General features: G+C 45.6%; 1 protein-coding gene across 3 annotated transcripts in view; it reads left to right on the forward strand.

Moving 5' to 3' along the window:
- The window catches only part of AKAP8L (A-kinase anchoring protein 8 like), a 29,904-nt gene extending 15,430 nt beyond the window's left edge, over positions 1-14,474 (forward strand). For all 3 annotated transcript variants that reach the window (XM_008157840.3, XM_028134467.2, XM_054717322.1), the window contains 9 exons: positions 79-175; positions 265-335; positions 673-736; positions 1,621-1,729; positions 3,183-3,324; positions 3,422-3,527; positions 3,747-3,877; positions 13,886-13,981; positions 14,091-14,474. In XM_008157840.3, coding sequence (XP_008156062.2) covers positions 79-175; positions 265-335; positions 673-736; positions 1,621-1,729; positions 3,183-3,324; positions 3,422-3,527; positions 3,747-3,877; positions 13,886-13,981; positions 14,091-14,405 — 1,131 coding nt within the window. In that variant the 3' untranslated portion in view covers positions 14,406-14,474. The remainder of the gene's footprint in view (positions 1-78; positions 176-264; positions 336-672; positions 737-1,620; positions 1,730-3,182; positions 3,325-3,421; positions 3,528-3,746; positions 3,878-13,885; positions 13,982-14,090) is intronic.
- Positions 14,475-14,555: the final 81 nt, after the last annotated feature.

Here is a 14,555-nt window from a genome sequence, read left to right on the forward strand (position 1 = left end):
TCCCTTCTGGCTCTTGAGTGGGTGGAGGAAGGGGCCTGGAGCCATCTATCCTGACCTGGCTCCTCCTTTCTGACCTAGACCAAGAAAAAGAAGAGAAAGCAGGGCGGCAGTCCTGATGAGCCAGACAGCAAAGCCTCCCGAACGGACTGCTCAGACAACAGTGACTCGGACAATGGTGAGCCAGGGCACTGGCTGCTGCCCCTGCCCCTGCCTCCTGCCCCCTCCCCCATGGGGCTCCTGGGCTGAGCATGTCTCCTCTTCCAGATGATGGTACCGAGGGAGAAGCTGCAGATGGCACTGAAGGTGCAGACGCTGTGGAAAAGGGCTGCAGAGCGGTAAGTGGCTCTGGCCCTGTGTGCTCTGTCTGCAGGAGTGCCAGTGAAGAGTGGGTTGCCTGAGCACCTGAGCCACAGAAGAGGGCTTTCACAGGCCATCCTGAGGCAGCTCTGCACGCATGCATGATCACCACAGGGAGACAGGGAGCTCTGGTAGAGGGAGCGAGGCTGTGGGGAGGCTTTCCAGCCAGGGGCGGAATGAGCCCTCCATGCAAGGGCTGTGGGGAGAATGTGAGGCATCTGGCCCAGTGCCTGGCATGTAGCAGGGCCTTGCCATTTAGAGCTATTATAAACAACTACATATGCTTGACGTTGGCTTTTTGACACTGTGTCTTAGGAAGGAGAAGATGAAGAGGGAAAAGAGGAGGGGAAGGAAGACAGCAAAGAGGATGCAGACAAGGGTGAGCGTTCTGAGTGGCCTGGGTGTTGGAATGGTTCTCCCAGGCGCTCATGGTGGGAGGCATCCAGCTGAGGGCAGGATTGTGACAGAAACATGGCCAGCTTGGGCTTTCCCTTGTGGGGCTGGCAGGGGGCTCCTTGTCCTCTACCCCTTCACACTTTGTCCCTGTTCTTCCCAGACAAAGGCTGTGGGTGGCAATGGGCCCTGCCTAGCACGTTGATTTTGACTTCAGGTGGGGGGAACAAGAAAAAGTATGGGTGGACCCCAGGCACATCCCCTGCCCTTGGTCTCTCAGTAACATGAAGTTCAAGTCCTCAGTGGCCAGTGTCTGAGCTGGGACCCTTGGTGCAGTTTTTACGGCTCTGGTTTGCGTGTCCTCTCCCTTAGCGCCTCTCCAGCCTCTGTGTTGGGAGTCCGTGTCCCCCCACCCGAGTGATGAGCGCCAGCAGGTACTTAACAGTAAATCCAGCCTCAGCCCACTATTGCCGCGGTGGCCGGTGTGGGGGTGGGCAGGGCCATGTGAGCTTTGGGGTCTTTGCCCCTGGGGGCTACACTTAAGCCCTAGCCGCAGCCTCCCTGCATCCCACCACCCAGGCCCTCCCCACTAAAACAGCCTCTCTTTGCCTCCAGCCTCCCTGTGGTCCACTCTTTGGAGTGTGGGTGTCCTGGAGAGTGGTGGGGTCAGCACGTGCCCTTTCCTTTTAAGGCCAAAACTGCTCCCTGTCCAGCCCAGGGTACCTACCTGCTCGAGGCCAGAGGCCTTGCTCAGGCAGCTGCTCAGAATGGACCCGTTGGAGTAAATGGCAGGTGATGCAGCTAGAGGCCACAGGGCCTGCCCTCACCTGTTGGAGCCAAACTGGTAACTAAGTCCCTTTGTTCCCATAGGGTCCCTGAGTGCCCAGGATGAGAGTGGCCAGACAAAGCACAAGTTACAGGCAGGCAAGAAGAGCCAGGACAAACAGAAGAAGCGGCAGCGAGACCGCATGGTGGAAAGGTAACCACCTTCCCTGCAGCCCTTTGCCTCTGCCTCACAGTGGGGCTGCTACCAGGCCGGCAGGGCCATAGCTCTGCCGTCTCACTGCCCTCTGGCCTCCCTTGGGAGCCTCCACCTGTTCGGCCATGCATGGACCCTGCTTCCCACCCGGCCCAGCTCCCAAGGCCTGGCTCATCCCCTGTCCCTCTGTGCCCGCCTGGTGACCACTGTCGTCTTTGGCCTGAGACCTGACACTGCTCAGCACCGTTGCCCAGAAGCTCCAGTGCTTGGTTACTTGGCGCGGGAGTCCGGAGGTGCACTGGGGGCATGGTGCCCCTGCGGGAGGGGGCCTGCTCATCAGAGACTCAAGGTCCAAGGTGCCTGTGCCACCACAGCTAGCTGCCAAGAGGCCACCGCCGTTCCCAGGAGAGATGGCAGCACCTGTGGGCTGTGGCAGCCTCGGGCCTGCGCTCTGCCCTGTCCACTGGCCCTGTCAGGCCAGGCCTATCTGCGGCTGAGCCCTTCACGCCCCTTGGTCGGGTCTGTCTGCCCTCAGGGCTCCCGTATTGGCGCTTGCCTCCTCCTCCTCCGCCTCAGACTCTTGCTCTTGCTGGACCTTCCTCAGCCTCGCCGGCACCTGGCCCCTGGGCTCTCCAGAAAAAGCTGACCCCGTGGCCCAGATAAGGACGTCCGGCAGAGGTAGGGACCTGCCCCGAGGCCTCGGTGGCGGCTGGCCTCCTCCGCCCCTTGCCACGGCGGCCTGCTCCAGCCCAGGCCCCAGACCCTGGGCTTCTGCTGTGAACACCAGGCCCAGACAGAGCACCTCGCTCAGGTGACTCCAGGTTGCCCTCTGGCAGGCCGGGCAGGCGTTCTCCTTCCAGCTCAGACTGGTCTCTTCTTGGAAGAGGAAGATGAGGCAGCAGGTGCCCAGGCCTGCCTGCCTCCCATCCCTCCCGACACCACCCCCAAGCACTCTGAGCAGAGGATGGGCTGGGCCTTTCAGTCCCCCAGGCCCCAGGAGGAAGATGCAGCACCTTTTCTGGCCCTGCCTCGGGACTGCGTACTCCACTCTGCACCTCAGGGCCACCTGGCTCACGCCAGGGCATCCTTCCTTCTGGTCCCCAGCTGGGCCAAGTACACAAGCTCCTGCCCAGCCTTGGTAGAGAGGCCTTCCGGCTACCTTCCAGCGATCCTTGCCTGTTGCAGCAGCTGCTGCGTCAGGCTTCAGCCTCCTGCCTGTGGGAAGGAAGAGCTCCTCCCCTGCCCCCTACATTGCAGTAACTACAGCCTACAGACTTTCTGTCCCTTCCTACTCCCAGCCCCACTGGTCTTAGCCTGTCCCCCTGCTGGGACTGCACTTCAGAGGCCCGTGAGAAAAGCCTGTTTCAGGGCTTCGGAGCTGGGTTGGGTGAGGCAGCAGCACTGCTCCATGGGACCCTCAAGGCCTCAACCCCTCATTTCCCTCCTGTGGCAGGATCCAGTTTGTGTGTTCGCTCTGCAAGTACCGAACCTTCTATGAGGATGAAATGGCCAGCCACCTTGACAGCAAGTTCCACAAGGAGCACTTTAAGTACATAGGCACCAAGCTCCCCAAGCAGACGGCTGACTTTCTGCAGGTGAGCCTTGAAGCGGCACACTGCTCCACTCTTCTCAGTCCCCTCAAGACATAGAGCAGCCCACATGAACCTTGGTCTCCCCTCGTGTCTCTGGCAGGAGTACGTCACCAACAAGACTAAGAAGACAGAGGAGCTCCGAAAAACTGTGGAGGACCTTGATGGTCTGATCCAGCAGATCTATAGAGACCAGGATCTGACACAAGGTGAGGCAGTTCCATCTCACTCCCACCGGCATGGCCTCGGTCTGCCCTCTTTCTGGTCATGACTCCCCTTTTTCCCCAGGGACTGTTTGGGAGAACAGCCTTAGGCTCACATGGAACTTACAGGGTGAAGTGAGGAGCTAGTCTGGTGTTTTTCCCAAACTCTTGGGTTTGTCTTAGGCTCTTGGTACCAGTGGCAACTCCCTCCTTTTTCCCCTACAGAAATTGCCATGGAGCATTTTGTGAAGAAGGTAGAGGCAGCCCACTGTGCAGCCTGTGACCTCTTCATTCCCATGCAGTTTGGGATCATCCAGAAGCATCTTAAGACCATAGATCACAACCGGAATCGCAGGGTGAGTGGCCATCCTGTGGGGAGGTTCTGGAGTTATAACCTGCCTTCCAGTTAGGGACTGCAAGAGGGTGCAGGGGGAAGTTAGACATTTCTGGCCCAGTGCAGTCACAGAGAGGAGTGGGAAATGGAGGCTCTGCTGGAGAAGGTGACATCAGAGTTGGACCTTAAGGAGCAAGTAGGCTATGGAATATGGGGATCTCCATGTATGTTGGGGCCAATGTCCAAATTAGGTTCAGAAATGAAGCAGAAGTGTACAGTATACATGTTGCTGGAGGAGGGGTTGGACTTTAGAGGTTCACGAGGGGTGGGCTGAAGGGTCTGGGCTTGCTCCTGTAGGCAGCAAAATTTGTAAGTAAAGGACTAATAGGATTAGAGTCAGTGTTGAACTAGATGGGCTGCTGCACAGAGATGTGCCTCCACCTTGGGAATGAAGACAAGGGCAGGATAAAAGTGCTGTGTAAGGAAGCAAACAGGAGGTAAGAATGAGTGAGTGATAAGGAGTCTGGAATATCTCAGATTTCTAGCTTAAGTACCTGGTGGACAGTGGTGCTACCATGATGGGGAAGGCAGTATATGGTACAGGTAAAGGAACATATTTGGCAAGAAATTGAACAAATTTGGTCTTTTTGCAGTGAATCCTCAGTGCCTAGCACAGAAATCAGAGTAGGTAGGGTTTTCTGTGTGTGTGTTTTTGTTTTTTGTTTGAATGGATGACATGCCAGGTTGGAGGTTAGAGATCGGGTGGGGTTGGAGGGGACTGTGCAGTCGGGGGAGAGCTAAAAGGACCAGGCCTGGTATATTACAATTAATTGATTTTAGGTGTTAAATCACCCTTGCATACTGGGATAAGTTCTGCTTGGTCATAGTATATAATTTTTTTTTCATATGTTAAGAATTTTTGCATCTGTATTCATAAGAGATATTGGTCTGTGGTTTTTGATGATGTCTTTGATTTTGGTATCAAGGTAATACTGGCCTCAAAGAATGAGTTGGAAAGTTTTTCCTCTTATGTTTTTTGGAAGAGTTGGTAAAGAATTGGTATTAATTTTTAAACAAGAATTGGTATTAATTCTTCAAGAGTGTGGTAGAATTTGCCTCTGAAGCCATCTGGACTAGGCTTTTCTTTGTAGGTAGCTTTTCTATTACTAATTCAATTTCTTTACCTGTTATTGGTCTATTTAGATTTTTTTTTTAACTCAGTTTCAATAGTTTTTGTCTTTCTAGAAATGTGTCCATTTCATCTAACTTACCTAACTTATTAGCATATATTTGTTTATAGTATTCCTTTATAATCATTTTTATTTCTGTAAGGTCAGTAGTCCCCTTTTTACATTTCTGATTCTAGTAATTTGAGTCTTTTTTTATTTTTGTGGTCAGTCTTGCTATATGTAAATCTTAGTTAATTTAATTGATCTTTATAAAGAACACTTTTGGTTTCATTGGTTTTCCTCCCCCTCATTTTTCTCTTCTCGACTATATTAATTTCCACTAGAATATTTATTATTTTCTTCCTTCTGCTTACGTTTTAGGTTTAATTTGCTGTTCGTTTTACTAATTTCTTAAGATGGGAAGTTAGGTCTTCTCTGAGTGCTGCTTTCACTGCATCCCATAATTGGGATGTCCTCATTTGTCATGTCCTCATTTTTCATTCATCTCAAGTTATTTTCAAATTTCTCTTCTGATTTCTTTTTAGATCCTTTGGTTATTTAAGAGTGTCATTTAATTTCCATATATTTGTGAATTTCCCAAATTCCTTTCTGTTAGTGATTTCTAATTTTATTCTATGTGATCAGAAAACATACATTGGGGTTTTTTTCAGTCCTTTATAATTTACTGCGGCTTGTTTTATGGCCCAGAATATCCTAGAGAATATTTCTTGTGCACCTGAGGGAAAAAATGTGTATTCTCTGTTGTTGGGTGGGGTGTTCTGTAGATATCTGTTATGCCTATTAGCATTTATAGTGTTGTTCATGCCATTTATTTCCTTGTTTATCTTCTGCCAAGTTGTTCTATATATTAATAAAACTGGGATATTGAAATCTTCAACTGTATTGTTGAATTGTCTGTTTCTCCCTTCATTTCTGTCAATTTGTGTTTTATGTGTTTTGTTGCTCTGTTAGGTGCATCTATAATTGTTATGTCCTCCTGATACATTGACCCCTTTTATCATTATAAAATGTCCCTTTCAATCTTAGTAACAGTTTTTGTTTTATATGTTATTTTTGTCTAATCGTAGTATATCCAGTTCCCTTTTCTAGGGTTGATATTTGTATATCTTTTCCCATTCTTTTACTTTCCATTTACTCATATCTTTGAGTCTTTTGGATCTACAGTGTGTCTCCTATGGACAGCATATAGTTTGATCTTGTTTTATTATCCAGTTGGACAATCTCAACCTTCTGAATGGATCATTAAGCCATTTACATTTAATGTTGTTATTTATATTATTGTACTTACATCTGTTCTAACCCCATTCTAGTTCCACCATTGCTTTCTGTTGTATTAAAAGTTTTTAGTGTAAACTTTAATTTCTTTAATGATTTTTTGGTACTACATTTTTGGGCATTATTTTCATAGTGATTTCTCTAGGCTTTTCACATATTAACTTCTTTAAAATCTTTTTCTGGAACTCTTCATTTGGATTCTTCCTTTGGATTTGTTTACCATTTGTAGTTATTTCCTTATTAGCCCAAGACAGCTTTACTAACCCCCCTCTCTTTGTCCTGTTATTGATAAATGTATTACATTTCTGTATGTCATAGGCCATACAATACAAATACATAGTTTTATGTAACTGCTTTTTAAATCAGTTTGGAAGAAAGGGAAAGAAATATGCATTTATAGTGTATTTTATAATTATATAATTACCTTTATTGTTCTTTCATGTAGATTCCCTTTACTGTCTGGGATCATTTCTTTTACCTTGAAAAACTTGCTTTGGTTTCTTTCTTTTTTTTTTAGTTGATTTCAAAGAGGAAGGGAGAGAGAGAGAAACATCAATGATGAGAAACAATCATTGATTGGCTACCTCCTGCACACCCCCTACTGGGGACCGAGCTCTCAACCTGGTCATGTCCCCTTGACTAGAATCAAACCCAGGACACTTCAGTCCGCAGGCTGACGCTGTATCCACTGAGCCAAACCAGCTAGGACTTCCTTTGGTATTTTTTGTGTGGTCTGCTAGCAGCAAATTCTCAGTTCTTTATTATGGAATGTCTATTTCACCTTCATTTTTGAAAGACAGCTTGGCTAGACATAGGATTCTTGGTTGACAGTTTTTTCTTGAGCATTTTAAATACTAGTAAGTTATCCCACTACTTTCTGGCCTCATTTCTGATGAGAAGTCAGCTTTTAACCGTATTGGGATTCCTTTTTAAAAAATGATTCATTTTTCTCTAGTCGCTTTTAGGATTTTACTCCTGTCTTTCGCTTTCAGCATTTTTTTTCTTTTCTTTTTTTAAATATATTTTATTGAGTTTTTACAGAGAGGAAGGGAGACGGATAGAGAGTTAGAAACATCGATCAGCTGCCTCCTGCACACACCCTACTGGGGATGTGCCCGCAACCAAGGTACATGCCCTTGACCAGAATCGAACCTGGGACCCTTCAATCCACAGGCTGACGCTCTATCCACTGAGCCAAACGGGTTAGGGCTCTTTCAGCATTTTTATTATGATGTGTCTTTGTGGATCTAATTTATTTGGAAATTTGTTGAGTTTCTTGGATGTATAGATTAAAGTTTTTCATCAGATTTGTGAAGTGTTGTTTTTTTAATATATTTTTATTGATTTCAGAGAGGAAGGAAGAGGGGGAGAGAGAGAAACATAAATGATGAGAGAGAATCATTGATCAGCTGCCATTTTCTTGTTGATCTTCCTGACTGGGAATCAGACTGTGACCTCCTGGTTCATAGGGCTGCTTTCAACCACTGAGCCATGCCAGCTGGGAAGATTGGTGACGTTTTTAGCCATTATTTTTTCAGATAATTTTTCTGCTCCTTTCTTCTTCTGGTGCTTCCATTATGCATAATTGGGTCACTTGTGTTAAAGGTTGTCTGAGACTGACTATTCCTTTTCCTTCGTTATTTTTTCTTTCTGTTTTTCAGATTGTATGATATCTACCCATCTACAAATTAGCTAGTTCTTCTGTCATTTCAAATCTATTGAGCCCCTCTAGTAAATTTTTCATTTTCATTGTATTTTTTAGCTCCACGATGTGTATTCATTTCTTTTTTATATCTTTTTATTGATATCTATTTGATGAGCCAGTGTTATCATGCCTTTTCCTTCTTCCCATCCCCCAAGTCTTGTGATTGTGTTTGCTTGTCTATTTGTTTAGTTGATTAGTAAAATTATTTTAGTGAAGTCTCTTTCCTCTCCACAATGTGAAGCCTCTGATATTGTGCCTTGGAGTAGAAAGCCATAGGCAAGTGCACAGCTATCCTGAGATAACAGTGGTTTATACAGGGCTCTCTTTGACTGTTTCTTTCCCAGACTGCACTCAGCTGTTACACCTCCACAAATTGTTGGTTGATTTCTCTATTTCTTTCAACAATGCATTGAGTCATTAAATTGTTCCTCTGATCTAATTAAATTTGGGCTACTTTACAGGGATCATTTTTTTAATTGAGATTTATTCTGAACCCAGGAAGGTTCTTAGCTGTCTGTTTTATTGGTTCTTTCTGGTAACGCAGACTGTCAGTGGTTTAGTTTTGCTATCAAATCTACCTGTCCCCTTTTAATTACTTTTCTCCACACTTTTGCTTTTCTCCACACACTCCACTGTTGTTGTTTTTTTACACTCCACTATTTGGAGAAAGCTCAGTAAGTTTCTTTGGGAAGAGACTGAGAGCTCATTGTTTTAAGACTTTCCTTTCTCCTGGTCAGAATCTTTGAGTCTGTGCTGTGGAGCTGGGATTGGAAACAATGGAGCACTTCTCTTTGACTCGGTTGCTTTAGAGGAGATGGTGTGGGGGGGGGGGGGGCGGGGCGCAGCTGTAGCCTCTGGTCGTCTTGGTTTGCCTCTTTGGCATTGGACCCTCTTCTTTGTGAACAAGCCAGTATTTCTCAGCATGCCCAGCCAAGGTCAAGCCTCCATTCCATAGGGGCTGGCTAGAAGAAAGGAGTCCCCACCTCTGGCTGAACTTGCCCAGAACTTAGCCTCAGAAGCAGGTAGCTAGATGTGGACGTACTGTCCCTCCTGGGGAGATAGAGCCCTTAACTGTGATGACCTGGGTATAGAAGGAGGTCTGGCGGTACTGTCTATAGAGGAGTTTCCATCATGCTGAGCTGTGAGGCAGGGAAGCTACAGATCATGTTTTAACCACCACAACTCACACTTTTTACTGAGTTTGAGTAGGATCATTTGTAGATACTAAATAGTTAGATGTTTGTTTTATTTAATGTATTTATTTATGCTAATCCTCACCTGAGGATAATTTTTCCATTGATTTTTTTATTTTTTTTTAGAGCGAATGGAAGGAAGGGAGTGGGGGAGAGTGTGTGAGCCAGTGAGAGAGAAAATACATGTGAGAGAGAAAATACATGTGAGAGAGTCACATCAATTGGTTGCCTCCTGCACACACCCTGAACTGTGGATGGGGATCAAAGATCAAACCTACATCCCAGGTACCTGCCCTTGCTAGGAATCGAACCCAGGATCCTTTGATGCACAGGCTGATGCTCCAACCACTGAGTGACACCAACCAGGGCTTGTTTTTTTAAGTAGTTTTCATCATTTTCACTAGGGACAGGTCTGCAGAACTTCTCAGGCTGCCATGCTGGAAGGCTATTTTCAAATTCATTTTTAGGGACTCTTTTTAACCTTAATTCCAAAAATTGATAAGGGTAATACCAAGATAAAACTATAAATTTGTTTATTATCTCCTCTCTATATATAAAAGGCTAATATGCAAAGTGTCCCCCTGGAAGTTCAATCACTTGCTATGACATACGCTGACCATCGGGGCAGTGCAAAACGAAGGAAGGCTGGCAGCTGGCAGCCAGGGAAGGGAGGTCCCAGGCAGCAGCCAGAAGGCCCCGATCGGCCCTGATCGAGGCCAGACCTAGGGATCCTACCCATGCGTGAATTTCATGAACCGGGCCTCTAGTTAAAGAATAAAAGTATTATGTAAAATATTAGTGAAAACCAATCTAGTAGTGATTCAAATGTCTGATTATACTATGAGTTTGTTTCTGGAATACAAGGATAAATAAGCAACATCAGTATAAAATACTGGAAATGAAAACTTTTTATATGCAAATAAATGAATATATTCTCAGAAAATATGAATGATTCCAACAAAATGTTCTTAATTGATTGAATTTGGTAACCATGTTGGGATTCAAGATAACATACAAAATATACTAGTTTTTCTCCACTATTATAATAACCAGTTAGAAACATAAATGGGAGGTGGGGGAATCCACTTACAATAACCTCAAAATACATTGAGATAATTAGGAATGTAGATTTAAGAAGTTATGGGATCTTAAAATTCAAATACATGAGACAAGACCTCAGTGCATGACAGAACAGACTGTGTTCTCAGGTGGAAGATTTAATAACAAGACACAACAAAAACCAGTTCTCGCATTAACGTAGACAATGCAATTCCAGTCAAAGTCTAGGGAGGGGTACTGGCTGAAATTATTTCAAGGTTTCATTTGTAAAGTTTATACAGAAAGCAGTAGTGAATTCAGGGCCTTGCTTTACCAGATATTACTAACTGCAAAGCCAGTGCAATTAAAAACAAAAAAGTGTTAATGGCGTAGTAATAAAACTAGAACCAGAATAGAGTCAGTCTAGTGAAAGATCCCAGTGCCTTTTGGAACTTAGTATTTGTCAAAGTTAAGTACAGGTCCCTTATCTGAAACCTTGGGGCCAGATCTTTTTAAGTTAATTTTTTGGATTTCAGGACAGCTACACTAGGATCTGGGAGAGTGCCTTGTAGTTGAACCACCAATAATTCTTCAAAGTGACTTGTATAAGTGGGATAAATAAAGATGGTACAAAACATAATGTCAGCTCATGTTTTGCCACCAGGTGAGTTATAGGGAGAAGGTTTTGGGTTTCAGTTTTTAAATAAAGGGTTGTAGACCTTTTGTGTCAATTCAGTAGGGGAAACTGGTTTATCTTATAAATTTCTGGAAAGGAAAGTTGGCTTCTATCTCATACCATATATTTAAATTCCAGAAATCTTAAATGTAAAAAACAAAATTTAGGAGATTATTTGTTTGCCTTGATGTTAAGGAAAGCCTTCCTGAGCAAACCGGGAACAGCTGGAGGAAGCATGGTTTACAACTGTTTTGTAAAGTGCCGGGTACTCTGCCTTTGGTGAACCTGTTTGGTAGAATTAAAAGCGCCAGCATAGAATTACAGTGGAACCTCAGTTCTCAAACTTAATTTGTTTCACAAGGTTATTCAAGAAGCAGTTTGTTCGAAACCAAATCATCCCCCACCCCCTTAACTAATTCATTCCAGACTCCCAAATGATTCCCTGTATTAAACCTTTCTTATTTAAGGAATTTGTCTAATGTGCTGCTTGATCTATAAATAAACACTTCTTAAATTTATCGAAATACCCTCTACTATCCTTAAAGGAATGAATCACTGTCAGCACTTGTTCCAGGGGTGTCTTTCAGGTCTGCATGCAGCATCTTTGCATGTTCATATATCACTGCTTTCAAAATGCTGTCACTGGCTAACTGCTTTTTGATTATCCAAATCAAGTCTTTCTACTTCTTCAGTTGCCTGTGATCATTGTTTCTTTCACAACATTAGCAACTCTTGCTGGCCTATTTGTTTTAAAATTGTGCTAATTGTCCATTTGCCAGCAACAAAAGCAAAACAAAAATATTCACAGCACAGTTCCCTGAGATGTTAACAACCTGAGGCTTAGCAGAAAACTGACTCAGACTGGCTCATTCTCTCCTTTGTTATCTGAAAGATGCTTTTTTAAAAAAACACCTTGATGTTATTTTATACATTACTACTTTTTTAGAATTATTCTTTTTTTAAATATGTTTTTATTGATTTCAGAGAGGAAAGAAGAGGGTGAGAGAGATAGAAACATCAATGATGAGAGAGAATCACTGATCAGCTGCCTCCTGCACACCCCCTACTGGGGATCAAGCCTGAAACCTGGGCATGTGTCCTTGACTAGAATCAAACATGGAACCTTTCAGTCCATAGGGCGACGTTCTATCCACCGAGCCAAACCAGCTAGGGCTGAGAGATGCTTTTTTGTCATGCTGTTTTCAGGTCGAGAACTGAAGTTTGTTTTCTGAGAACAACTTGGTAGACATTGGAATTGTTTGAGATGTGAGACGTTGGAGAACTGACTGTATTGTTTATTCTGGTGCTGTATGGTTATTGTAGCAGAAATCTAGAAATAATGTAAGTGTGCCTCAGTTGGGAGACATTGTGGTGTGTGCTTAAAGAGTTGGAGAGGAGCCCTAACCAGTTTGGCTCAGTGGATAGAGCGTCAGCCTTCTGACTGAAAGGTCCCAGGTTTGATTCCAGTCAAGGGCATGTACCTTGGTTGCGGGCACATACCCAGTGGGGAGTGTGCAGGAGGCAGCTGATCGATGTTTCTCTCTCATCGATGTTTCTAGCTCTCTATCCCACTCCCTTCCTCTCTGTAAAAAATCAATAAAATACATTAAAAAAAAAAAAAAAAGGAGTTGGAGAGGAGCTGCTCTGTTGTTGTATCCTAACTGCATCTCTAACATTTCATTTTGAGCACGTGGGAGTTCTATTAATATTTTGCCCAAGTGGTAGAGAAAATGTGTAAAAAAAAGCAACACACAAGGCAAAGGCAAGGAAAGGAGTACAAACAGCAAGTGAGACATGATGTAGAGTTGGCTGGGGTTCAGTAGGTATGGCTTCCCCCAACAAAAATGGCTTTATCAGTTCCTTTCTGCTTATTACCTTTGTAATGATGAAGGTGCGATTTGCCTGTACCCTCACCACTGAGGAAATCACTTGGCAGTTTGGTGTAAATCCTCCCAGACAAAAGACTTGCAGCTATACAGTCAGTCTATCATACATCTTTATTACCAGGGGAGAGATGAGCCCTCCTTAAGGACTGCATGGTGTTCCTTTGGATGTATGATCTGTTTAACCACTTCTCCACTGAAGAACACTTAGTGCTCTCCAGTTTTTCACTACTTAATGCACAGTTCCAAATCTTAAACAGGATAGATTCCAGGAAGAATTACTCAAAAATTTTTACTTTTTTGTTCGTTTTTTGTTAATCCTTACCAGAGGTTATTTTTCCATTGATTTTTAGAGAGAGTGGAAGGAAAAGGGAGAGACAGAGAGACACATCAATTGGTTACCTCCTGCACATATCCCGACCAGGGCTGGGGTACCTGCAACCAAGGTACATGCCCTTGACCGAATCGAACTCGGGCTTTTCAGTCTGTGGGTTGATGCTCTATCTACTGAGCCAAACCTGCTAGGGCCAAAAATTTTTACTTTTGATACATTCTATTAAACTGCTTTCCAAAAAATATAAGTAAACAGTTTAGCCTCTTGTCAGCAGTGTAGAATTACACCCCAATTACATTTGGGTGTAAGTCTTCATCTAGGAATCCTATGGATTAAAAGGATGTATATCACTTAAATATACTGTTTAACATTTGTATTCCAGTTCTATGCTGATCAGGGCAGCTGGCTCTGTTCTGGATTGCACATTTGGCTTTTAGTAGGTTTTTAAATATGTAAGCAAGTCAGATTTCTGCAATACAGCTGTAAAGTTGTGTTTTTAATCAGTTACATACAGTAAGTACGGTGTGGAAGAATGGAGCATTTCAGCAATGATAAAACCAGGCCATGGCTCACTCCATGCTTGGAGGATGGCCACAGGCTTGTACTCAAGGTACACTTACAAACCCACACAACGGGGAGGTACGCAGTGAGGGAGGGCCCTGCCATCTGGCAGGCGGGGGTCTTTTGGGACCCGGAGCAGCCTCTCCATCCCCGCCCCGCCTGCTCCTATCCGCAGCTCATGATGGAGCAGTCTAAGAAGTCCTCCCTCATGGTGGCCCGCAGCATCCTCAACAACAAGCTCATCAGCAAGAAGCTGGAGCACTACCTGAAGGTGAGGCGCGGGCGCCTGGAGCCTGGCTGCATCCCCAGTCCCCCCTCCTTGTCTCCAGCCCTGGTCCCGCGAGTCCTTTCTCCCTTTAGCATCTGTGCCCTTTTCACAGGGCGAGAACCCTTTCACCGACAGCCCTGAGGAGGACAAGGAACAGGAGGAGGCCGAGGGCAGCGCCCTGGATGAGGGGCCATTGATCCAAGTGGCAGGAGGAACGGAGGGTGCCGAGAGCACGCAGGCGCAGCCCCCGGTACCCCCGGAACCGGCCCCTGGCGCCGCGTCCCCCCCACCGCCGCCGCCACCCCCCGAGGAAGACGAGGAGGCCGTGCCCCTGCTAGGCGGGGCGCTGCAGCGCGAGATCCGTGGCATCCCCGGCCTTGACGTGGAGGACGACGACGAGGAGGAGGGCGGCGGGGGCCCCCCGTGACCAGGGTCAGGGCTGGGCGCACGTAATTGAGGCCGGAAGCCGATCTTAATAAAGTTACTCCCATCCCGCCTCCAGGCTTGTCTGTGGGCAGCGCCGGCGGCCGGTGGAAGGCGGGACCTCGCGGGGCAGGGGGGAGGCGGGGGTGCTTGC

The sequence above is a fragment of the Eptesicus fuscus genome, chromosome 6 (assembly GCF_027574615.1).
Source record: "Eptesicus fuscus isolate TK198812 chromosome 6, DD_ASM_mEF_20220401, whole genome shotgun sequence".
Classification (NCBI taxonomy): Eukaryota; Metazoa; Chordata; class Mammalia; order Chiroptera; family Vespertilionidae; genus Eptesicus; species Eptesicus fuscus.